This window comes from Cynocephalus volans, chromosome 4, assembly GCF_027409185.1.
Source record: "Cynocephalus volans isolate mCynVol1 chromosome 4, mCynVol1.pri, whole genome shotgun sequence".
Taxonomy (NCBI): domain Eukaryota; kingdom Metazoa; phylum Chordata; class Mammalia; order Dermoptera; family Cynocephalidae; genus Cynocephalus; species Cynocephalus volans.
The window spans coordinates 108,617,608-108,641,713 of record NC_084463.1 but is presented as its reverse complement, the minus strand read 5'-3'; the positions used below and the strand labels follow the sequence as shown (position 1 = coordinate 108,641,713).

Genomic DNA, 24,106 nt, shown 5'->3' with positions numbered 1-24,106 from the left:
TGTTGGTCTGAGTTAGATGTGGACATTTCACCTTCAAGAACTGCTTTTAGATCAATGTTCTAAAGACATTTATCTCTGGGAGGAAAGGAGAAGAGGATGGATGAAAAATCAGAGGCTGGCTGGTTAGCTCAGCTGGTTAGTGGGTAGTGTTGGAACACCAAGGGCAAGGGTTTGGATCCCCGTACCGGCCAGCCACCAAAAAGGAAAAGAATCATAGACAATGTGAATGGGGGAAAGAGGGAAGTTGCAGGAGCTCCTCCTGTTATTAGGTCAGTTGAGGCAATATGATCTCAAAATGGCAATGCAAGGGCAAAGTCCAGCCTTGAGGGAACAGACAGTGTTTGGAAGAGGGGCTGAGAGTGAGCCATCAAAGGCATTGATCAGTTCTGGGATGGCCCACTGAGCTTGGAGTGCTCGAGGATCTGGCCAGCTCTTGTAAATTTTCACATAGCCCAGGGGCAGGAGGAGAGAGATGGTTGGCATGGTCTTTCCAGGGATGCTGACTGGCCAGGAGAGAAGACTGCATATATCCAGGATGCTGGCTTTTCAGTGGCTCTCTGGGGATTTCTGGGGCCCAGTGTTCATTAGGGAAAGGGCAGAACACATGGGAAAAGAAGAAACAGACTGCCCCCTTGTATCCTGGAAATGTGTTGTACAAGGTATTAGTCAGGATTGTCTAGAGAAACAGAACCAACAGGATATGCATAGAAAGAGATTTATTATAAGAAATTGGCTTTTGTGATTATGAAAGCTAAGAAGTCCCAAGATCTGCAGTCAGCAAGCTGGAGACCCAGGAGAGCCAATGGTGAGTTCCAGTCTGAAAGCTGGCAGGCTCAAGATCCAAGAAGAGCTGATGTTTCATTCGGAGGTAGAAGTCTGGAAAAGACTGATGTCCCAGCTCAAAAGAGCGAGGCAGGAGGAGTTTGCTCTTATTCACAGGAGGGTCAGCCTTTTTGTTCTATTCAGGTCCTTGACTGATTGGATGAGGCCACTCACAGGGAGGGTGTCTGGCTGTACTTAGTCTAGCTATTCAAATATTAATCTCATCCCCCAACACCCTCACGGACATGCCCAGAATAATAACGGACCAAATGTCTGGACACCCCATGGCCCAGTCAAGTTGACACATAAATTTAACCATCACACATTGGTTCTTGGCTGTACTGGGAACATGCTTGACAGTCCTGCTGAAAAGACCAGGGTAACATCTACCAGGGTCGTATTAAAGGTGGGGCCTGTAACTTGATGCACTTGTCCCACCTCAATGACCGGCTGGAGTGGAAGGAGCTCAGCTACAGTTCACACTGTTGGAGGACCCCCAAGGGGGAGCCCAGGCTATCTTAACTCTGCAGCTGGTGAGACTTGGGACTACTATGGCTCCCCTTGGGGCGGACCAGCAAGAGCCACACTTTAGTGGCCAGCCATCCCATCCTTCTGCAGACTGGGCCAGGCACAGGCAGGCTGGTGGGCTGCCTCCCACAGGTTGTCTCTGCCATCGCCAGTAGTTTTCAGAAAGCTAGGCACCTTATGCAGGCTCCACTAGTCCCACTCTTCTACACTGGAATTCAGCGCTTTTAAGGACCCATTGCCTGGAGCTCTTTCAGCCTGTGGTGGTGGGGAGCTGCCACACAGCTTAAAAGCAACAGTATCAAACACCTGCAGCCTCAGACCTGCTTCCTGCATAGTGAATGTTCTCGAGGGAACCTGGCCTCACCAACCAGTTGGCCACCCTGTCCAAAGCCCCTTTTGAGGGAGCCAGCCTGACCAGGTGACCTGTCACATGTAGCACTTTTCTGTCTCCAGGGCTCTCTAAGACCAGTCTCATGCTTGCCTCCTTGGCTTGGGACTCCCTTCTCTCAGTTCTCTGGTTTTCTGATTTCTATGTCTTAGCTTCTACACCTGTGTCTAGCCTTCCCTCCCTCCCTCTTGTTTTGGCAGTCAGTGCAGCATTTTTCTCTGACCTGCTAACTTCAGCCCACCCCTAACTCCCCTCAGTTCCCTTAGATTCTAACAGCAGTGCGTCTGGACAACCCCCTTGATATCGTGCCAAGGTGAGGCAGAAAATGGCACGGAGCTGCTGGTGTTTGCTGCACCTCTTGCCTAAGCTACCTTTAGGGGCTGGACCCAGCTTGGCCCAAGGGCCATGACCACATGGTTGGTGCTTATAGCTTCAGGGAGAGAGACTTTAAGGTGGCCCCAGGTTTTTGTGTAAATGTCACAGGAGCCATACAGTCCACTGTCCCTGGGCCTAGAGCCTGACCTTTGAGAGGCCTGCTCATTCAGAGAATCAAGGAGAATCACCAACATGGGGCTGGATGGGCCCATTCTCTCATTCCTGGAACCTGGCCTGTTGCTCTCAGAGTGTGGGTGGAACTGCCAGGTATATATGGACCACATTTATTAGTGGAAGTTCTTTTGACACTTGATATCACCTGGAAGGAGGGAACTTGGTGCTCTTTTTCTTTGTCTTTTTCCTACCATAGGTGCACACAATTGCAATAATCATATTCCTTCGTTTATGGTATGCTGACTTCTTGTTCCATTCATAAACCTCTTTGTTTCATTAATTCATTCATCCATTCCTTCATTTTAAAATAATATAATGAGCAGAAAATAATACCCAAACTAAGAAGTATAACACTAGTTCATTTAAAAAATAATGAACAGAACCTACAACCCAAACCATGAACTAGACCACTGTCAACAGCTTACACTGAGTGGTATGCTAGTAAGTGTTTAACAGTCAGCTCCTTGACTTTAATGTTTGCCGATTTCCATGGTGTAAATACTCCCACCATGGCTGATTTCAAGCTACTAATAGTTTAACAACCGGCTCTCAGAATTCCTGAAAATTTGACAATTGGCTTTTGTGATCCAGCATGAGTTGGCTCCAGCACCACTACCTCATATGCCTTGGTCCTCCTCCCCAATATTTCACTGCCCTACTGCCCCACCCTTAAAATAACTACTTATGTGAATTTTGTGTCTATCATCATTTGCTTAAAAATTATAGTTTTACTTCAAATATGTATGTATGACTAACCAATATGTTGTTGCATTTTGCAAGTTTTTGAACTCTATAAAGTGTTCACTCTGAAAGTAGTAGTCTTCTGGAACTTACTTTTTCTTCTCAACCTTAGTTCACTAAGATGTATTTGTGTTGCATGTGTCCGTAGTTCATTCACTTTCATTGCTGTGTAATATTCCACTGTGCAAATATACCAGCATTTACTTTCCATTTAATTGTTGATGGATATGTGGGTTGTTTAAATTTGTTGATATTATGAGAATTGGTACCTTAAATTTTCTTCTATATATGTGTTCTTGGGAGTTGGTGCTATGGTTTGAATTTCATCAAAATTCAAAGCCCTAACCCCCAATATTACTGTATTTGAGATAGGGTCTTTAGGAGGTAATTAAGGTTAAATGAGGTCATAAAGGTGGGAACCTAATCCGATAAGATTGTGGTCTTTTGGGAAGAGGAAGATCTCTCTGTCTCTTTGTCTCTCTGTCTCTCTGTCTCTCTGCCATGTGAGGACACAGGGAGAAGGCAACCATCTTCAAGGCAGGAAGAGGGCCCTCACCAGAACCTGACCATGCCGGCACCCTCCTCCCAGATGTCCAACCTCCGAAACTGTGAGGAGGTAAATTTCTATTGCATAAGCCACCCAGTCTATAATATTTTGTTTATTTTTTAAATGTTTATCATTTAAATGTGGCTGCCTATGCAGACTGATAGTTGGGTTGTAAAATATGCAAATATTTATCTTTACAAAATAATGCAAACTTCTTTTCCAAAGAGCTTGTTCCAATTTACACTCCTTCTAACATTATTTAAAAGTTCTCATTGATGACAAACTTTGCCACGTCTTAATTTTTCCCAGATCAATGGATATTTAATGGTATCTACTTGTGGATTTAATTTGCATTTTCCTGATTACTAATTTGGTTTAGTATCTCCTCATATGCTAGTGGCCATATGTATTGCGACTTCTGTAAAAAATCTCTTCATGTATTTTACTACATTTTCTATTAGGTTGTTTTTAATTTATTATTTCTTTTAATTTTTGAGATGGACTTCTTTACTTATTTTATACCAAACCCTTATCAGTCATACATGTTCCGAAGGTATTTTAAAGAGTTTATAGCGTTTCTTTTCACCTTTTTAAAGGTATCTTTTGAAGAACATGTCTTAATTTTAATGTAGTCAAATTTAGCAATACTTTATGGTTAGGGCTTTTTTGGGTCTTGTGTAAGAAATCCTTTCTATTTGAATATCAGAAAGATGGGCATCTATCTACATATTTTTATCGTTTTTGAAGTATTATTTTAATCCCTTAATGTACCTGAAATTTTAAAATTCTGTTTCTTGTATTGTCCTTCCTTTCTCCATTGATCTGCCATGCTACTTTTTAAAATACACGTATCAAAGTTTCATAGGTGTGTGGTACCGTTTCTGGCTCTTTTTTTTTGTTGTTGTTGTTCCATTTTGCCTATTCTGCACCAGTGCTATGCTGTATTAGTTACCTCTATCTTTAGTTTTAGAATAAGTCTTGAGATCTGGTAGAGCAGGTCCAATATTACATTGTCTTAATTTCAATAGTTTTAGAATATGTTTCAGTGTCTGGTAGATCAGATTTTCCCTCCTGTCTGCCATATTTTTCTTCAAAAGTGTCTTGGCTATTCTGGACCCTCTGCTCTTTCCTGTACATTTCAGAATAAGTTTGTAAAATCTGATGGGTTTAGATTGCACTGACTCTAAAGACCTACTGGGGCAAGCTGATATCTTTGTGATATTTGGTTTTCCTATTCATAAACATGGGCTGTAATTCATTTTTCTTTATCTTTTTTGTTAATAACTTCCAGTTTAATTTTTTTGTAAAATAATATGTCTCTGTGACACCTATTCTTTAAAATTTGTTGAGTCTTGCTTTATAGTCAAGTGTTACCAATGTTTATAAATGTTCCAGGTATGCTTTAGAAGAATGTTTATTGTTTAAATGTGAGATACAGAACTCTATAAATGTCCATATGTAAAATTCACTAATTCTACTCTTTAAACTTATACATATTGATTTTTTTTCATCAGTTTGACATAGCAATAATTAAGAGAGGAAGGCTAGTATCTTCCCAATGTAATAGTACGGTTGCCAGTTTCTCCCTGTAGCTCTGCCAATGTTTACTTCATATTGTGGAGGATATTGACATTAATGAGACATAAATAAAACACATGTATTTCACAGGGCCAAAGCCTGTAGCACAGAAGGACCAAAGTCCTGTAGTTTAGAAGGACCAAAGTCCTTAGTCTAGCCTGTAGCGTAGAAGGACCAAAGTCCTGTAGTTTAGAAGGACCAGAGTCCTTAGTCTAGCCTGTAGTGTAGAAGGACCAAAGTCCTGTAGTTTAGAAGGACCAAAGTTCTTAGTTTAAGCCAAAGCCCAACGCTTTAGGAAAACATGTAGAAATGCTAAGATTAGGAAAGACCAGAAAACTTTCACAGGACTAAAGCTTTTGATGTAGATATGAGAATTGAAGCATAGCAAAGAGTGATTGCTCTGGGGGCAGTTGCCCTTGGTGCAGCTAAACCTAAATGATGGGAAAGTATGTGAGCTAAAATCTTCAAGGATATTCTGCTGGTTAGTGGTTGGAGGACGTTCTGCATCTTGTCCTAAGCTGTTTCTTTGAGTTTCTTGGGGAGCTAAGTGCTGCTATGGTGATTATCTCATTGTTTCTTTTTGTACATCACATAGCTTACTTTTATGACTCCTTCTGATGGTAAATTGCTTGAACTATTTTAAGTTACAGCTGCTTTCATGAAGATTGTCACGTAGCCAGTTTGTTTATGTTTTCACTATGATTGATTAACCACCTGTGTTTCTTCTGTAATTTTCTTGTCTTTACAATAAAAACTGAAGCAAAACCTGACTCAGGACTGTGCCTGGGGTCTCCTCTCTTGAAGGAGTTTTCTGTGGGTGCAGCCACTTCAGACTTCTCATTGCTCTGAATACATGGGCTCTGAGTAATCTTCTGTGTCTCTGTCACTCTGCGAGAGGTGACATCATATATTTTAGATTTATTTAATTAGGTACTTATATGCTTAAAATTGTTAAAATTTTGATGAATTGGATCTTTACCACCATGTATTGACTGTCTGTAACTCTGATACTTTTTTTCTTAAAGTCTATTTTGATGATACTAATATAGCTACACTAGATTTCTCTTGATTAGTTTCTCACTTATATTTTCTCCATTCTTCTGCTTTCAACCATTCCATATCTTTATGCTTTAGGTGTATCTCTTGTAAATAGTATATAGCTAAATATTTAAACAATTTAATCTGTTTCTCTTTTACATTGGCAAGTCTAGTCCATTAGCATTTTTAGTGCTGCTTGGGCTGATTTCTTAGATTTTATTTTTTGATTTTTATTACTTCCACTTTTCTGTGTTCTCTTTCTCCCTTTTATTTGGCCCTGTAATGGGATTATTTGATTGATTGTATTTTCTTATTCTTTTTGTTCCTCTGCTATTTAGGAAGCACATATTCCAATTTTAGTGTTTTAATTATGGCTCTTGATTTTACCATGCGTTTTCTTTTATTTGTTAATTATTTATTTATCATGATAAACTGTTTCTTTGCTCACATATTCATGTTTCATAGTTCAGGAACAGAGGTTAGTGACAAACTTCCATGGAACTCAGTTCACAGAATTTCTTTACATTCCAATATCATTTTTTCCTCTGAAGGATACCAGCCTTCATATCTTCAAAATCTTTCATGGAATCATAATTTCTGTAGAAATCTGCATGTGCCTTCTTTCTTGCTTCAGCCACAGCAAGCTTACAGAGAGCTGCAACCCCCCAAGATATGATGTATGCCCCGACAATATGAAATTGCAGATACTTGGCCAGAAGGCTACATGTCTGGGGCTTCTTCAAAGCACTGGATGTCACAAAAGCCATGGTGTTGAGCCATCATCAGCACCAGCTTCCTTCCTCACTGATGAAGAAATGGATGGCACTCCAGCAGCACACAGGCGCAGAGGTTACCACACACTTTCTATGTGTTAATTCTGTTTAAAGGGCTCCGCCAATGGTACAAGGACTTTAAAATGCTTTAGTTTTGGTATTATTTCCCATTCTGATTTATACACTATTGTTTTAGTCTGTTTTGTGTTGCTATAACAGAATACCTGAGACTGGGTAATTTATAAAGGAAAGAGGTTTATTTGGCTTACGATTCTGGGACAGCTGCACCTGTCACGGGCCTCAGGCTGCTTCTACTCATGGCGGAAAGTGGCAGGCAACCAGTGGGTACAAGCAGATCACATGGCAAGAGGAAGCAAGAGAGAGAGAGAAGGTGCCAGGGTCTTTTTAAGCAACGAGCTCTCACGGGAACTAATAGAGGGAGAACTCACTCATTACTCCCCCCTCCCCCAGGGAAAGCATTAATCTATTCATGAGGGATCCTCCCCCATGACTCAATCAGTTTCCAACACTGCCACATTGGAGATCAAATTTCCACATGAGTTTTGGAGGGGACAACACATCCAAACTCCATCAACTATTGCTCATTTTCCCTGGATGGAGGAAAGAGATTTAAGCATTATTGTTATTATTTAACAATTTGCTTACATGCTTACCCTTTTCTCTGTATGATATTTCTTGCCTCTAAACTTTCTTCTGAAATCTTTCTCCCTACTTGAAGTATTTTCTTTAGTATTCCTTTCCTTGGTAGTCCACATTTTCAAAACAATTTTTTTTGGAACTACGGCTGGATTGCTTTCATTCTTAAAAAACAGTTTTCCTGGATGAGCAATTCTAAGTTGGCAGTTATAACGTCTCTGTACTTTGAAACTATTCCACCATCGTCTGGCTTCCCTTTTTGCTTTGTTGCTTTTTTATGGGTCCTTTCTTTCTGGCCACTTCAAGGTCTCCTCCTTGTCTTTCGATACTGCAGTCTCTTATGATGTATTTAAAAGTACATTTCTCATGTATTCTGCTTGCGATACATTGCCCTTCCTGAATCTGCACATTCGTGTTTATTATTAGTTCTGGAAAATTTGCAGCCATTTGCTCTTAATATTGCCTCTCCTTCCCCTGTTCTCCATGTCTCTTAAGTTCTCTTTCATATTTTCAATTGCCTATCCCTTTTTGCTATCTCAGTAAGTTTTATAGCTATATCTGCAGGTCACTAATTCTCACTTCAGCTGCATGTAATTTATTTTGTATACTAAGTTTTAGATTTCAATAATTATATTTTTCATTTCTAGAAACTCTCTTCTTTTGTTCTCTGTATAAACATATATAATTATATAAAATATATTTTTTTACAAATCTTTTTATTTTTTCTTGAAAGTTTTTTGTTGTCAGTTTGTTTGTTAATCACATCCTTTATTTCTTTAAACATTTTCACGCAAAACAGAAAATCTGTAGTTCTTGGCGGTCTGAATCTAATCTCTTTATTCTTTTTTTTGGTGGCTGGCAGGTATGGGGATACTGGACCCTTGACCTCGGTCCTTGTTGTTATAACACCACGCTCTAACCAACTGAGCTAACTGGCCAGCCCCACCTCCCCTCCCTTCAAGGCAGGCTCCCTGCTGCTTTGCCACCCCCTCACTCTCCCCCCGCCAGCTCCAGGCTCCACTTCTACAGGCTCATCTTCTGGCCACTTTGCCCTGGCAGAGATATTCCTGCCCAGGCTCCTGTGTCTTCTCTCCCTGATTTCTATCCACCAGGGGTCTGGCTCCTGACTACTGGCCTTGGACACTCCAGGACCAGCTCACAGTGATCTGTTCGGTTAGGGAAATGGGTAGTCCCTGGAGATTTAGGTTTGTGAGGTCAGCAGTGCCTGGAGTGTCATTTTCAGGGTCTAGTTGTTGATGACTGGGAGGTTCCAGTATGAGCTGTGGTACTGGAAGATACACAGTGTAGTTATCAGAGCACAGTTTTCAGAAAAACTAGTCAACATTATTGAGGTATAATTTATATACAACAAACTGCCTCTATTTGAAGAATATAGTCCAATTGGTTTTGACAAAGTCTTGACCTGGTATCCATCACCACAATCAAGACACAGAACATTTCCTCACCCCAAAGTGCCCTGTGCCCTTTTACAGTCAATGCCCTGTTTCACAGCTGGCTGCAGTCAACTACTGCTTTGCATCGTTATAGACTACTTTTCATAGTCTAGAATTCCATAGAAATGGAATAGTACAGGGTGAACTCTTTGTGTCTGGCTTTTCTTACGCAGTATAGTGCTTGTGAGATTTATCGATGTTGTGTGTATCAGCGCTTCATTCCTTCTTATTGCTGAGTTGTTGTTCATTGTACGGATATGTTGATAGATACTTGAGTTGTTTTTAGTTTTTAACTATTGCGAATAATGCTATTCTGAATATTCGTGTATAAGTCTGTGTGGACGTGTTTTTTTTCCTTCTTGGGTAAATACCTAGGAGTTAAATGGCTGCGTCATAGAGTAGGTGGGTGTTTAACTTTATAAGAAACTGTCAAATTGGTTGTAACATTTTACATTCTTACCAAAAGTGAATAAGAGTTCCATTCAGAACTCATTGAGGTTGGAGGGAATCAGAACATGCCACTCCAAAATATGCCGCTTTGGCATGCTGATTATTTTGGCTTGAAGGCAAAAACAGCAGACAGGAAGGGCTGTCTGTCTTCCCTCCCACTTTCTGCCTACAGGCAGGGCATAAATTTCTTATGAGATAGGTGCTCTTTCAGGAAGAAGAGAACATTCTTATCATTGGAAATGGGGAGTTGACCCTGAGATGAGTTTGTACAAACAAACCTTATTAAAATAACCCTTATCTTTCTTCCATTAGTTTTTCCCATATATTTCCTAGTCACTTTCCCATAATTTACCATCCCTAGAAGCCCAAACCTTCTTCCTTTGTCTTGCTACTTTACAAACATTCATAGCTCTTGGTTAAAATAATATATAAGCCCTCAAGTCTAACCACTTGTCTGGGGTTTTCACTTCTTGTTTATGAAATCCCTCATGCCACATAAAAATAGTAACATCAGATAAAATGTGTATGCTTTTCTCCTGTTAATCTGTCTTTTGTTGGTTTAATTTGTAGGCCTCAGTGAAAGAACATAAGAGGGTAGAGGATAAATTTTCCATCTTCTACAAAGTAAAAAAAGGATTAGAAAATGATGGCTTTTCTGTGATTATCACATATGAAATGCTGGGCTGGAGAGATGACCCTATATCTAGAATCACACTGCTTTGTGGTGTCCTTTGTCTCTACCCTGCTGGACTAGTCCCCATGATTGAACTGACATGGGGCTTCTTGCTCATGTGTACTGTGCCCTCAGATGTTTATTAACTGTTAATTTATAGCCTTACATCACAATGTGGCTCTGTCGGATCCTGACCAACCCTTCCTAATTTCTGCTTTCTATCCCTGGGGAAACTAACTTCTTTCCCTCTAACTTCAATTCCATTCCTTATTTATGGATGTTGCCTTTCATGCTAGAATCTGCCTCTGACCTCCAGCTTCTCTCTTTGACCGGGTGTCATATTCCTTTTATTGATGATACTATATTTGGCCTCTTTGGGTAACCCTTTCCCTGGTTTAATCTCACCACAGGTGCTTTTATCTCGGTGCAGTCTGTACCCTCAGTCCTGTGAACAAGCCCCAGAAAGGCAGTCCTGAGCAAACATAGCACCATCCTCCTGCCTGAGCACAGAGATGAATTTGAGGGCTTAGGCCTTATCCGTTATCTCAGGGACTCAGCAACATGCTGTAGAAAGCAAGCATCATGGTGGTCCACATGACCACTGCAGTTTTATCATGTGCCAGTCTGGCTGTTGTTCTGACCAGCATCTTGCTAGCAGTGCCAAGTGACTGGGGAGGTTGAAGGCCTCCTTCTTCTCTGAGGCCATGTGGCAATACTCTTGAGAAAATACAGCCTCTAGCAGCGCAGGTGAGGAGGAGATGGACTGGAGTTGGGGCCCCTGCCTGTGTTAGGTTGAAGGAGGGCTGCAGGAAGGAGGGCGAAGATGTGTACTGAACTGTGCCTGGTATCTGCCTCCACGGTTGGGGAAAAATCATAATGAAGACAGGAACTCTAGTAGCTTGACTCAGAAACTCCAGTTCCTTCACACATATTTCTGGTTACCCTTGTTTCTTGAGAGTTTGCTGTCAAGAAAAACCTTATGCACAGAGTCACTGTGTAAGAATGTGTATGTGTGTGTGTGTGTGTGTGTGCGCGCGGCTGAGAGGGAGAGAGGCCCACATACAGCAGCTAGCTTCATCTGCCTCTCTCTCTGACCTGTTTTGTCTGCTCATTTCTCTTTCTGTGTCTCTCTGGGTCTTTTCTCTGACTCTTTACTCTTCATCTCTTACTGTTTCCATCCTTGATCTCTGTTTCTTTTGTCTCCATTTCTTCCCTTTTTGGGACTCAGTTGCTCCAGTTGTCAGTTGTGCCCACAGCAGGGCCAGGGTTAAGAGGAAGGGAGTCCTCATTTCGTCATTTGTCTCTGCACTCCAGTAACAATTCGTTCTTACACATCTCATTTCCACTTCCTTCCCGAATAAATCTGAATTTCTGGCCCAGTGATCTCCAGACCTGGAGCCTTTGCTGTAAGAAGTGGCCTCTCTGCCCTCTGTCATCCTGTCTGTGTGGCTGCATCTCACTCTTTTGTTTTCCCATCTTGGTCTCTTGGTCTTGGTTCTTGGCTGTCTTGTTTCTGTCTCTGGCCTTGGGGTGGTTAAGGCTCTGGGAAAGACCAGTTCCCATTCCTGCCCGTTCCCCTGGATGCTGAGAGTGTTCGCTGCGCAATGGGCATGAGAGGCCTTGGAGGAGGAGGGAAGAGACTCGGGAGAGAGGGCCCAGCAGCCACCGCATGGCTTCCCTCTTCAGCCTCCCGTGGCTCTCTCACTCTCAGGAGATGCTCTGGCTCGTGCTTCTCAGCGAACACAGGACACGACCACAAACCCACGTACCCGCCTCTCTCTGCCAGACAGCCTCCCACTTTCCTCAGGCGTGGGTGGGGCGTCCCTCCATCCTCCTGTCAAAGGCTGATCTTTTCTCCTTGCTTTGAGTCCTAGTCTGACCTCCGTCCTCCACCCCCTGCTCTGCTACTTCCCTCTCTCGCCTGCCCCTCAGGTTAGATGCTTTTTGTTGACATTCAGATATCTTCCACCCTCTCCCATGTTAGAGCAAACAGAACTCCTCCTGACCCCACGTTTCCCACCGCACCTCAGGGCCCCTCTGATTCCTTTTGTTGCCGAGCTTCCCGAAACATTTGTCTGTACATGTTAACTCCACTTCTTCACCTCCTATTCTCTCTTTGCTAAATTACATTTTATTTTATTAAAGTAATACCTGCTCACGGTTTAAAAAACCAATTAGCATTAAAAACCTTATGCTCCCAAACAGTAGTTCTCCTTCCACTATGCCCACCCTGAGGCGACTGCTTTAGATTTTTAACTGTTTCTTCTTACGTCTTTGTGCTTCTAAATAATAACTATACACTGCTACATTTTGATTCATTAGTTTTAGGTATTATCTATTGCCTTCCTATTCTAGTACATTTCACCAGCATCCTTTCAATGTGATATTATAGATTTTAGTTACATCAATATTCAGGGGTTACATTATTCTTTCTTTCTTTTTTTTATACATATTTTTTACATGATTATTTCTATGCAAATATTATTCACACCTGAATATTGTAGTTTACTATTATGTTTCCTGTCTTATTTTCATGTTTTTCCTATACTTAGTCATTTCCTTCTCTTCCTTCCATTTCTCTGGTTTTCTTGGGACTTACTGCTAATTCTTGCCGCTCAGTAGACTCTATCAGAAGGCCCATACATCAGTTAACCCATCAATCCCTTTTTATTTTTCCTTGTAGACATTCTTTCTGGAGAAGCCCTTTCTCCTTCTGCCGGGGCTTTTGGGGATCGTCAGCCCTCTAGGCCAGGCGATCAGCTTCCTTCTAGGAATTTGTTTGGTTTCTTGTTTGTGGAGCTCCCGTCTTCTTTTTCATTTGGTGGCGCACATGCTCCAGTGGTTTCAACAACTTGAAGAAGCAGTGCAGTGGCCAAGGACATGACGGTGACAGCACTACGTCTCTCTAGTCAAACTGCCCAGTCTTTTTTTTTTTTTTTTTTTTTTGTCGTATTTTCGTGACCGGCACTCAGCCAGTGAGTGCTCCAGTCAGTCCTATATAGGATCCGAACCCGCGGGCGGGAGCGTCGCCGCGCTGCCAGCGCAGCACTCTACCAAGTGCTCCACGGGCTCGGCCCAAACTGTCCAGTCTTGACTGGGGTCAAGTTGTAGAAGAGGATGAGGGGTTTCAGGGAGGCAGCCAGAGAGTACGCTGGGCTTTTTTTTATCTTGTTGACAGAAATGTTCATGCCTTTAGCCCCTCCCGTGTTTCTCCGCTTTAACATATGGATAAACGAGGTCAAATGCTCCCCTGGTGAGCAGTCGCTCATCCCACTGTGTGGGTGTTGCTGCTTCACAGAGGCTTTAACTGTTCCAGCCCCACAAGTATTAGGGCCTGTTAGGTATTGAAGGGTAGGTGTCTGGGTGGTCGTACCTATCATTTTTAATACGAGCACCACCAAAGAGAAGTGATCTAGTGGGTTTGGGCTAAGAGGACTCAGGCCTGACCTACAGAGCTGTTAGACCAGAAAAAGAGATCTGTTACGTCTCAGTCCCCAGACCTTGCTTGCTGGGCTCCTGCATCAGGGAGCTGAGTCATCCCTGGCTTACTGCCAGACCCCCAAAGCTGAACTGGGGTGAACAGCCTAGACTGGACATTTTCTTGTTAGGTTCTATGTTATCTTCTCTTTCCTGAACTAGCTTTGCCAACATCAGAGATTCGTAAGGGAGCCCTGAGTCTTATCATGCGACCTGAAGCTTTGCTGTAAATTGTTCCTGCTTGAATAAGCCTGCTTCTCCAAGCTGGCCAAGAACTTGCAGGCAAAGTCCCTTGTAGCCTAACATGTTCCTAACACTTTCACTCTCCTGTCAGTATGTAGTCAAAACACTGATATTTGAATCTCAGCAACTCTCCATTTCCAAATACTCTTTTGAGCCCTCACGTGGTACCACTGACTTGGATTCCCCATTGGCTTTAGATCACAAGTGTAATTCTGGATTCTAAGACCTTTCTGTTAGTTGTTGCTTTTCTTCTTCCAAAGACTGTCATCTTGCCAACATTTTAGTTCTATATTTAAAACATAACTCAAAATCTTGCTATCCTTTCCCCGCTACTTTAGTATCTATGAATGTCTCCAGTTTCTGGTCACATTTAGCCTAACTTTCTGGTTTCTGAGTCTGTCTTCTATGTCTTTATCTTCTGAGTTCTCTCTGTCTCTCTCTCTATCTACCCAGGTCATAGACTACAGTTTAAATCCTGCCTCTTTGCCCAGTGGCCTAGCTCTGTAAAATTCTCGAAAACCATTTCTCTCTGACTGCAATATTTTTCATCTGGAGTAATATCCTGGGTGGGTCTGTGATGATCAAAAAAGATAATATATGTAAATCACTCTGCACAAAGTGAGCACTTGAAAGTGGCTTTGCTCTTGTTATCATTGTGTGAACTTGTCTCCTTATCTCAATTAGAAGACTTCCAGCTTTGAATTCCTGTGTGTGACTGAGTCCAGTGGCTGATATATAAAGGCCAGTGGGCTGATGAGGGTAGACTTTTTACCTTCTTGCCATGCCTCAGCAGTCTGAGCTAATGTGCACTGGTTCTGTATAGGATTACACAGTCAGGGACAGGCTCACTTTTAAAAATTAAAACTTAAAAATAGATTTTTTTCTTAACCCATCTGTCTAAGGAGGCATACAGGGCCTAATAAACAAGGTGTGAGAGAGAGAGGGAGGGGAGAGAGAGAGAAATCAACACACCCAAAGAGGCAGAGGGGAATGACTAGGAAAATTCCCCTGCCATCTTGCCCACTCGCCTCTCTCCACCCTCTGCTCCACAGCTTGCCAAGCACCCGGAGAGCAGGGCGTGCTGAGGCGCCTTCCACCACTCTTCCCTCAGCAGCAGGCCTCTCTTCTCATCTCTTCTCCAGGTCACTGGTGTGAACTCAACCTTCACCCCATCATCGTGGCCCTGGGCCGTGACCCCCAGGAGGCATTGCTCTGGGCCTTGAGTGACCTTGAAGAGGACAATTTCAAGATATTAAAGCTTCACTTAGGGAATATGGCCCTGCCTGAGGGCCAGCCCCACCTGGCCCGAGGGGAGCTGGAGGGCCTGAGTCGAGTGGACTTGGCCTCTCAACTGATTTCACGGTATGGAGCCCAGGAGGCTGTGAAAATGGTGCTCAAGGGCTTGAAGGCCATGAACCTGTTGGAACTCGTGGGCCAGCTCAGCCACATTTGTTTGAATGGTGAGTGTGGAGAGGAGGGGAGGCAGGATGGCACAGGGACCATCCCCCATGTGCATTCTCTCACCCTTTCCTCTGCCCTTGCCTGGGAGTCCCCAATGCTCCAGGGCTTTAGGTGGCTTCCAGGTGAGGGTTCCAACAATGGTAAGGTGGAGGGCCTGAACCGAGGGTGAGAATTATTTGTAGAAAGACTACATACAATATCTTATAGCCATAATGCCCGCCTCCTTTTGCAGTGCCACAGAAGCAGAGAGTATGGAGAAAGGGGCTTAGAGATCAGGAATAGTGTTAGTGAAGGGATTTCCATTAACCAGAAGAAATGGCACAAGGGTGTGGGGTCAGACCTATTGCTAGCAGCTTCCTGGCAGGCAGCTGGGCTGCTTCCTACAGAGGGCAGTCTTCTGTGTCGCTCCTCTCCCAAGAAACTGTGCTAGGCAGTGGGTGGGCTTGGAACCCAAATGGTCTCCTGTTCCTTCTCGTGGGGTGCTGGAGGAGGAGGGAGCGGTCTGTTGTGGCCTGTGCTCCCTCCCATGGTCTCCTTTCATGCCTGCAGCTCCCCTGCTATGTAAAGGTGGGAGGATTCCATGTACTCAAAGTCGTGGCTCCTGCTCAGAAACTGGTTTACCTTTAGCATCCGGTCCATCCTTTTCCAAGAAGAGGCTCCTGTTACTTCACTGTTCTCCAGCTTCCCTTCCCCTTCTCCTTTCTCTGTCCTTGCCTCTCACATGGGGACACTTCACATGAACATGCAGACATTCACATATTCTCACACACAGAGGCTTTTGCACACACAGGTATTCTTACAAACATACTCCTGCTGATGCACACTGAGACGCCTTCCCTGCAGAGCAATACCCAGGCTTCTGTAAGCATATTCCCATGAGCACGTGCAGATACAAGCATTCACTTACACCCCACAAATATCCGCACACATGAAAGACACCCTTGCACACTCACACAGATGTACACACACACCACATGTGCAGGTGCATGCACACACACACTCTCATACACACCTACAGCGGCCCCTCCCCATGAAGCCAGAACTTTAATCTTTAGGGAGATACAAGTTAGAGAGCAGAGTTTGAAGGGTCCATTTTGCCTTTTTTTAAATCCCCATTTCACCACCTAACATCCTATTTGTTTGGCTCAGATTACAGAGAAATCTACCGAGAGTATGTGTGCTGCCTAGAGGAGAGACAAGAAGGGGTACTTAACGGCAGTTACAACCGGCTGTTCCTGGTGCCCAAACCCCACTCAGGGAGCCTGGAATCACCTGCCTGCCCATTCCCGAGCAGGAGCTGGACTCTGCTGTGGTGGAAGCTCTATTTGCTTTGGGGAAAAGCCCTACCCCACCCACATCTTAATGGTGTTGCAGGGGTCCGCTGGCATGGGAAAGACAATCCTGGCCAGAAAAATGGTGCTGTACTGGGCTACTGGTACCCTGTACCCAGGCCGATTTGATTACATCTTTTATGTGAGCTGCAGAGAAGTGGTCCTGCTGCAGAAGGGCACACTGGAGCAGCTCCTCTTCTGGTGTTGCAGGGACAGCCAAGCCCCTGTCTCAGAGATTCTGAGGCCGCCAGAGTGGCTCCTGTTCATCTTGGATGGCTTTGATGAGCTGTGGAGGCCCTTTGAAGAACAGCTGAAGAGGCGGAGGTCTAGTCCCATGGAGGAGGTGCTGCGCCTTCTAATTAGGAGACAGAAGCTTTCCACGTGCTCCCTTCTCATCACCACGCAGCCACTGGCTTTGTGGCATCTGAAGCCCTTGTTGGACCAACCATGCCATGTCCATATCCTAGGCTTCTCTGAGGAGGAGAGGAGGAGGTATTTCAGCTCCTATTTCAGGGATGAGGAGCAAGCCAGAAATGCCTTTGGCTTTGTATAAGGAAATGATGTTCTTTACAAAGTGTGTCAGGTTCCAGGCATTTGCTGGGTCATCTGCTCCTGGCTTGAAGGGACAGATGGAGAGAGGCAAGGCAGTCTCCGAGACACCCAGTAACAGCACTGACATCTTCATGGCCTATGTCTCCACCTTCCTGCCGTCCGATGACACTGGGGGCTGTTCTGAGCTTTCCTGGCACAGGGTCCTGAGGAGTCTGTGCTCCTTGGCAGCAGAGAGGATCCAGTGCTAAAGCTTCCTATTTGAAGAAACTGAACTCAGGAAGCACAATTATTTATTTATTTATTTATTTATTTATTTATTACAAATATTCATGAGATACAAAGCTGATTGTCCTCCGTCCTGTCCATGATATGGGGGCCAGATTCATACTGGGGGCATATCCATTACCAGAAATTACTTTTGTAACCTCTCTCCCCTACCAATTATCCCCCAACCTCCCTCCCTTTCCCCCTCTCCCCTCAACTCCAATTTGTAGCCCTAGTAATGTTCCCTCCCTCTGTTGGATCACGGCACTCCTGTGGTCTTTCTTTCCTGCCTTCCTTTCTTTCTTAGCTCCCACATATGAGTGAGCACATGTGATATTTATCCCTCTGTGCTTTGCTGTTTCGCTCAACATAAGTTTCTCCAGGTTCATCCATGTTGTTGCAAATGGGAGGAAGCACAATTTAGATGGCCCCAGCCTTGGTGCTTTCCTATGCAGCAGCAATTACCAAGAGGGATGTGACATCAAGAAGTTCTATAGCTTCCGCCACGTTAGCTTCCAGGAATTTTTTCACGCCATGTCCTACCTGGTGAAAGAGGACCAGAGCCTGGGGAAGGAGTCCCATAGAGAAGTAAAAAGGCTGCTGGAGGTGAAGGAGCAGGAAAAGAATGAGGAGCTGACCCTCAGTATGCAGTTTTTATTGGACATATTGAAAAAAGAGAACTTTTCCAACATGGAGCTAAAGTTTTGTCTCAAAATTCCTCCCTGGATGATGCAGGATCTGCAGCATTTTAAAGAACAAATGGAATCTATAAAGCGTAACAGGACTTGGGATTCGGAATTCTCTCTGTATGACCTTACTAAAAAGAATCTGGCAAAATGTGTTCAGATAAGTGATGTGTCATTCAAGATGAAACACTCAAATCAAAGGCAATCCCGTATCGGGAAGTCATTTTCTGTCAAGACCAGCTTAAGTAGTGGACAGAAAGAGAAGCAAAAATGTCCTCTCAGGATGGTATGCTGTAGATGACATTCGGCTTTCATAGAATAAAGCCTTTAATATAATAAAATGGGATTGTGTGCATTCTATAAGATACGGATAAATGTGGTGCATATCAATGTCATTATTTAAAAGTAGTATTATACTGTGGCAAAAGGGAATGCCCCTTTGACTCTGTATTTGTGATCAATTGCTGCTTAAATCAAGAGTAGCTTCCCATTCGTCCTAGAAACTTCTAGAAATTCCATGTGTGGGGAATGCAAGCCATGGCTTGTCACAGACTTGACTTTCAGTCTTGGAAGCTTTACTGTGACTTGACTTAGCTCTAGATTAATAAAATGTCACTGTTATCCCCCAGCTGTGCCATTAACTGACTTTTTTTTTTTTTTTCAAAGATCAGCCACTTCCAAGCACTAACTCATGATCTTTTTTTCTGCTTTGGTTCCCTCTGTATAGAAAAGAAGAAGAAGAAAAAGAAAGAATCCTAGATGGAGATGCAGTCAGTTCTCAACCCTCATTTCATAGATGAGGACATTGGGGTTCAGTCAAGAGCCCCATTGTTTCTGGGATTCCTCTGAGTGATCTCTTAGTTCCCACACCTCAGCTACAGTGTAAAGCCCACAAAGACTCTGTGCAGGCACCTCAAGCCCACCATCACCCCAGTGGTTGTTGCTGGCTCCAATGCAGCTGAGAGTGGGACCCTCAGAGCCCACAGAAAGGCTGTGGCCACTCCTCTTTTTGCCTTTCACACATTTTTATTCCTGTTACGACTCCACGGGTACCAGCTCCAGCAATCTGCTGGACATGCCTAGACATTTGAATCCAAGGGAACTCAGCCTTGAGTGGTCAACCCAGTACCTCATGACACTAATTATTATTAACTACTCTTCCCACAAGAAATTTGGTAGCTCAACATTTGGTAATTATACACATGGCATGTTGAACACATGGATTGTGTGTATATACAGAACGCATGTAAGAAACAGGCTGTGGGCGCATGTACTTATTTAAAGAGCAGTTCATACTGGATTGCTGAAGAGGCTGGTTGGCATGCATTAAGTTATGCTGTGTGGCCTCTTAGAGGGCTTGGATGGTCTCAGCAGACCAACTCCAGAATGTCGTAGAGAATTGGGGAACAATGAAACAAATACCCAGCCACATCCCTGCATTTCCATGGGACCCAAGGAAACCTGTTTAAAAAATTGTGAATCTAATATCCAACTGAAGTTTAGACATGTTATTTCACTTAGGATTCACATTTAATTCTAACTAACTTGAGCAAAAAATAAATTACATGCATTAGAAACCAAACCAAACCAAAACAAAAACCCTGATTTCTAGTTTTAGGTACTGCTGGCTCTTTCTAACAGTCTCATCAGGGCTTTCATTCTCTCTCCCCTCGGCTGCTGTGTTCATAGTTACCTTCTGCTCTTACTTCAGAGAGCCACATTCATGTATCAGAGAAGATGGTCACAGAACTAACCCCAAGGACAGAGAAATCGTCTTTATTAATAGTTCTAGCAGGGAAATTGGGGGAGATTCTGGCCTGACCCTGGGTATGTGCCGAGCCTTACACAGTCACTATGGTCTAGAAGATAAAGTTCTCTGAGTGTGTAGGCCTGTATTACATTCCTAGGTTACATGCCTAGGTCACATGACTACCCCCCTAGATCACATGGCCATACCCCCAGGGCCTGGTGAGAAAAGGTCAGCACCTCCTGAAACACATGGAATGGGGGAATGCCTTCCCAAAGAAGGAATTCTGGGTAGACAAAATAATATGTCACACAGATACAAGCGAGTCTGATGGACTGGGGTATTCTGAGGGGGCTGAGTGAGAGGAAGAGGCACTGTGTGTAGAAGTGTGGAAAATGAGCTACGCCAGGCTCCAGAGCCTGGTGGCTGGAGGAAGCAGGGATTCCAGGTGCAGGGAGAGGCTGGGCTCACGTGTTTCTTACTTAGCTTCTCTCTGGGGGGTGGGGAGCATGCGCCATGGGGAAGAGTAGGCTGTGGCCAAACGTAAGGAACTCTCCCTAGGGAACAGCTGTGGGAACCCCTTTTGAAAGAATGGGGTTCAAGGGTGGCAGGTGTAGGAAAGTCATCAGACAAAATGCGAATGCCCAGTTAAATTTGAATTTCAGAGAAACAATGAATAGTTTTTAAAATTTTTTTTGCATGGGACATACTTATACTAAAAAATGATTTGTTGTTTATCCAAAATTCAACTGTAGCTGGGCTTCCTGTATTTTTATATGCTCAATCTGGTGACCCTAAGTGGAGGAGGTTGGTTGTGGAGCAGGCAGCAGCCATGAGCCTCAGGGAGTAAGACATCTGCTGCTGTGGCTCTAATTATTCCTGAAATCCTTCCCCTCTCTTCCTTACCTGGGAAGCTTAAATGGAAAGTGGTCTCTTGTAGAACTGGCAAACTTGTTGGGCTCCTGTAGGGGGCAGGTTAAAAATGTGAACACTTCTGAGTATTCTAGGAATACGTAGGGAGGGTTCCCAGAAAAAAACCCAATTTACGTTAGTAAATATGTGCCAACTTTGAGTTCGGGTCTGTGTGCTCATGTGGCGTAACTGCCTTCATGGTTCGGTGAAGTCTGGGACATGGTTGGGGAGCAAATGGCAGAGAGTACACCAAGTCAGCTATGAGTGAGGCGGGTCGGCACCTACAGAGAAAAATCACCCAACTCTGCTGTACCTGTGCCTAGAGATCCTGAAATTTTGGACGTTCTCCACGTTTCCTGCTTTTATTCTGTCTGTTTCACATCAGTATGTGGACAGATGTGGATAAAACTGGAATTAAGCTCACTAGACACAAGGTAGTGAACAGAAAACCGGGTATATGTTTTTATCCCTCCCCAGGGACACACAGGCACTATCACACCTAAACCTTCCCTTCCTAAATACAGTGTGGGGATAACCTCTTTTTCCTTTTCCATTATTCCAAGATTTCTGTCCACTTCTCTGAAATGGGGTTTGCATTGCTGCTGTCTTTCCTAAGGAGCCATTTTAGGGTTATTTTTGAATGCGATGAACCTCATTTTTAGGATTACTTCTGAATTCCTTTGCCCAAGGCTTGGACTATTCCCCACTTATCCTTGGAAATGAAGCTCTGATATATCTCTCTGTTTAAAGTAACTAGAAGTTTTCCATTATTGCTAAAATTTCTTATGCAATCACAGAAAAAGGTCTGGAGAAAACTGGGCTCCTTTTTTTTTTTATGTAAAAGGGGGTTTTGGATTCCTAGAGGGTCAGAGACTGTGACCTTGACCATTCCCTCCTTGAAACTCTTCCTGTTGGATGCTGGGACAGTATTCTTGTTTGATTCACTTTACATGTCACTGAGCAACACCTTCTGAGTCTTCTGAGACTTAAGTGTTAGTGTTCCCTGTGATTCTGTTTTTGACTCTTCTCTCTTCTTATGTCCTAACTTTAGGGGATGCTCCTTGTTGCTAGTGATGTTACTGAATCTATATGCCAATGATTCCTCCAATCTAGAGCTCAAGTTTGTCTTCTGAACTATATGTCCATGCCAGTTGGTTATTCCTTTTGGGGAGGCCTAATATTCAACAATTGGAATTGTATGCTGGAAAATCAGCTTGAGAAGTAGAGAATTAAAAAGCAACAAACTTTTTAATCTTTCTCCCTTTGTCTTCCTGTTCAGAATCCTTTATGATGGAGAATATCTTCTATCCTATATTTTTCCTCCTTATTTTAGAGAGGGATTTTGGAATCATTTCCAGGAATTGTTTTTACAGCCTAAAGCTGTAGGGATACAGACATGTAACAAAGGCAGGAACCATGCAAGTTGAGTTTGCCATGATATATCTAGAGCCTTGCAAAGTCCTGGCATAGAGAAGTGTGCAATAAAGGTTTACTGAGTGCATGAAAGTCTAGGGACATCTTTGTCATCAATCTGGAATAAATATAAGTTTATATGAGGGTACTTCAAAAGGTTTGTGAGAAAATAGAATTAAAAGATAATACAAGTCTTTCCATGAACTTCTTGAAAACCCCTTGTACAGTTAAAGATTTTGATACATGGGTGCTGGAAATTAGGAGAGGAAAAGTATAAATTTGGAGTTACTTGCCAAGGCTCCACCAGATGGAAATGATGTCTGTGTGTGGATTTCACCTACAACAAAAGCAAATGGAACAAAGGAACTTATACTGGTGTTATAAGCATGTCAAAATTATGCAGGGGATAATACAGCATTTTCAATGGGCTGGAAATGATAAGCATAAATTACTTATACTCATTATTGCTAGTTGGATAAAAATGTCATTGATGTGTGAATCAGTGTGGTTTTGGAAAGATTAGGGACACTCAGTGACAGTTGAGTAAATTTGGTTCCAAATACTGGATCTGCCACTTTCTAGCTATGTGCCTTTGCCAAGTTACTTATCCTTCCCAAGAATTAGTTCTAAAAAATGTATAAAATGAGAACAGTAATATTTATAATTTAGGGAGATTAGGGCTTAGAACTGCTACTACTGCTACTACTACTACTGCTGCTGCTGCTCCTGCTGCTGCTGCTGCTGCTGCTGCTGCTGCTGCTGCTGCTGCGAGAGTAGCAGAAACAATGACAACAATAAAAGCTAGCACATTTTAGAGCTCTTGTTGTGTTCCAGGTTTTGTGCAAGCATTTACATACATACATAGTTTAGTTGCACCCTGTTGCTATTTGCAACAGTGTGGATGAAAATTGATATTATGCTAAGTAAAACATGCCAGACATAGAAAAACAAACACTGCCTCATCTCACTCACATGTAGAATCTTAAAAAAAGTCCAACCATAGTGCCAGAGAGCTAAATGGTGGTTATCAGGGAATTGGGGGTAGAGGAAAATGGGAGATATTTGTTTCTCCTTTTAGTTTGTAATTTTCTTTTCAATTGTATATTCTCATCAGCATACACTGTGTTTTCTTTGTCATCTTAAACAAAACAAACAAACAAACAAAAACAAAATGAAAAAGTTCTCTGTTGAAACTATTTCCACCTCCAGCACTTGTTCTGTTTCTTTGCCCACCTCTATCCCTTCACAGCTAAACTCTTTCAAAGGTTTGTAGGCATGTTCTCTCTTGTTTCTCTCCAAACATTTTCTGTTAAAATTCACTCCTGTCAGAGACACTCATCTCATGACTCCATGAAACTTCTTTTGTCAAGGTCATCAATGACTCCTACAGTGCTAAATCTGACGGCCAATGTTCAGTCCTTGCTTACTTGACCAATCTGTAGCATGAGACACAGATGATCACACCCTTCTCCTTCATACATGCTATTTTCATTTCGATTCCAGGACAACACATTTCCTGTTTTTTCCCCCTTCTCACTGGTCCTTCTTGGTCTTCTTTACTGAATCATTTTCTGTGGAATATACTAAAAAGCATATGTATTTCACAGGGCCTGGTTTTCCAAAGCCTTGCAGTTTCAAATATTGACCTTGCGGAGGACTGGAAATTTCCCTCAGGCTATAAGTCTCTGTTGCAAGATAAGAATTGTGGCACAGCAGGCTTCTGGCTCAAAGACAGACTAGTTACTGATTGTTATGTAAAGATACTGAGAATTGCTATAGGAAGGAATGTTTGCTAAGATCAAGCTTTTGTTGACAGGACCAC

At 43.1% G+C, this 24,106-nt stretch overlaps 1 protein-coding gene across 1 annotated transcript; it reads left to right on the top strand.

The window, feature by feature from the left end:
- Positions 1-3,596: 3,596 nt before the first annotated feature.
- Positions 3,597-19,295, top strand: NLRP10 (NLR family pyrin domain containing 10). Its single transcript, XM_063094968.1, is given in 8 exon segments — positions 3,597-3,636; positions 14,971-15,378; positions 16,529-16,666; positions 16,669-16,704; positions 16,707-17,332; positions 17,334-17,542; positions 17,937-18,498; positions 19,074-19,295. Coding segments are annotated over 8 exon segments (2,241 nt in total).
- The last annotated feature ends 4,811 nt before the right edge of the window (positions 19,296-24,106 follow it).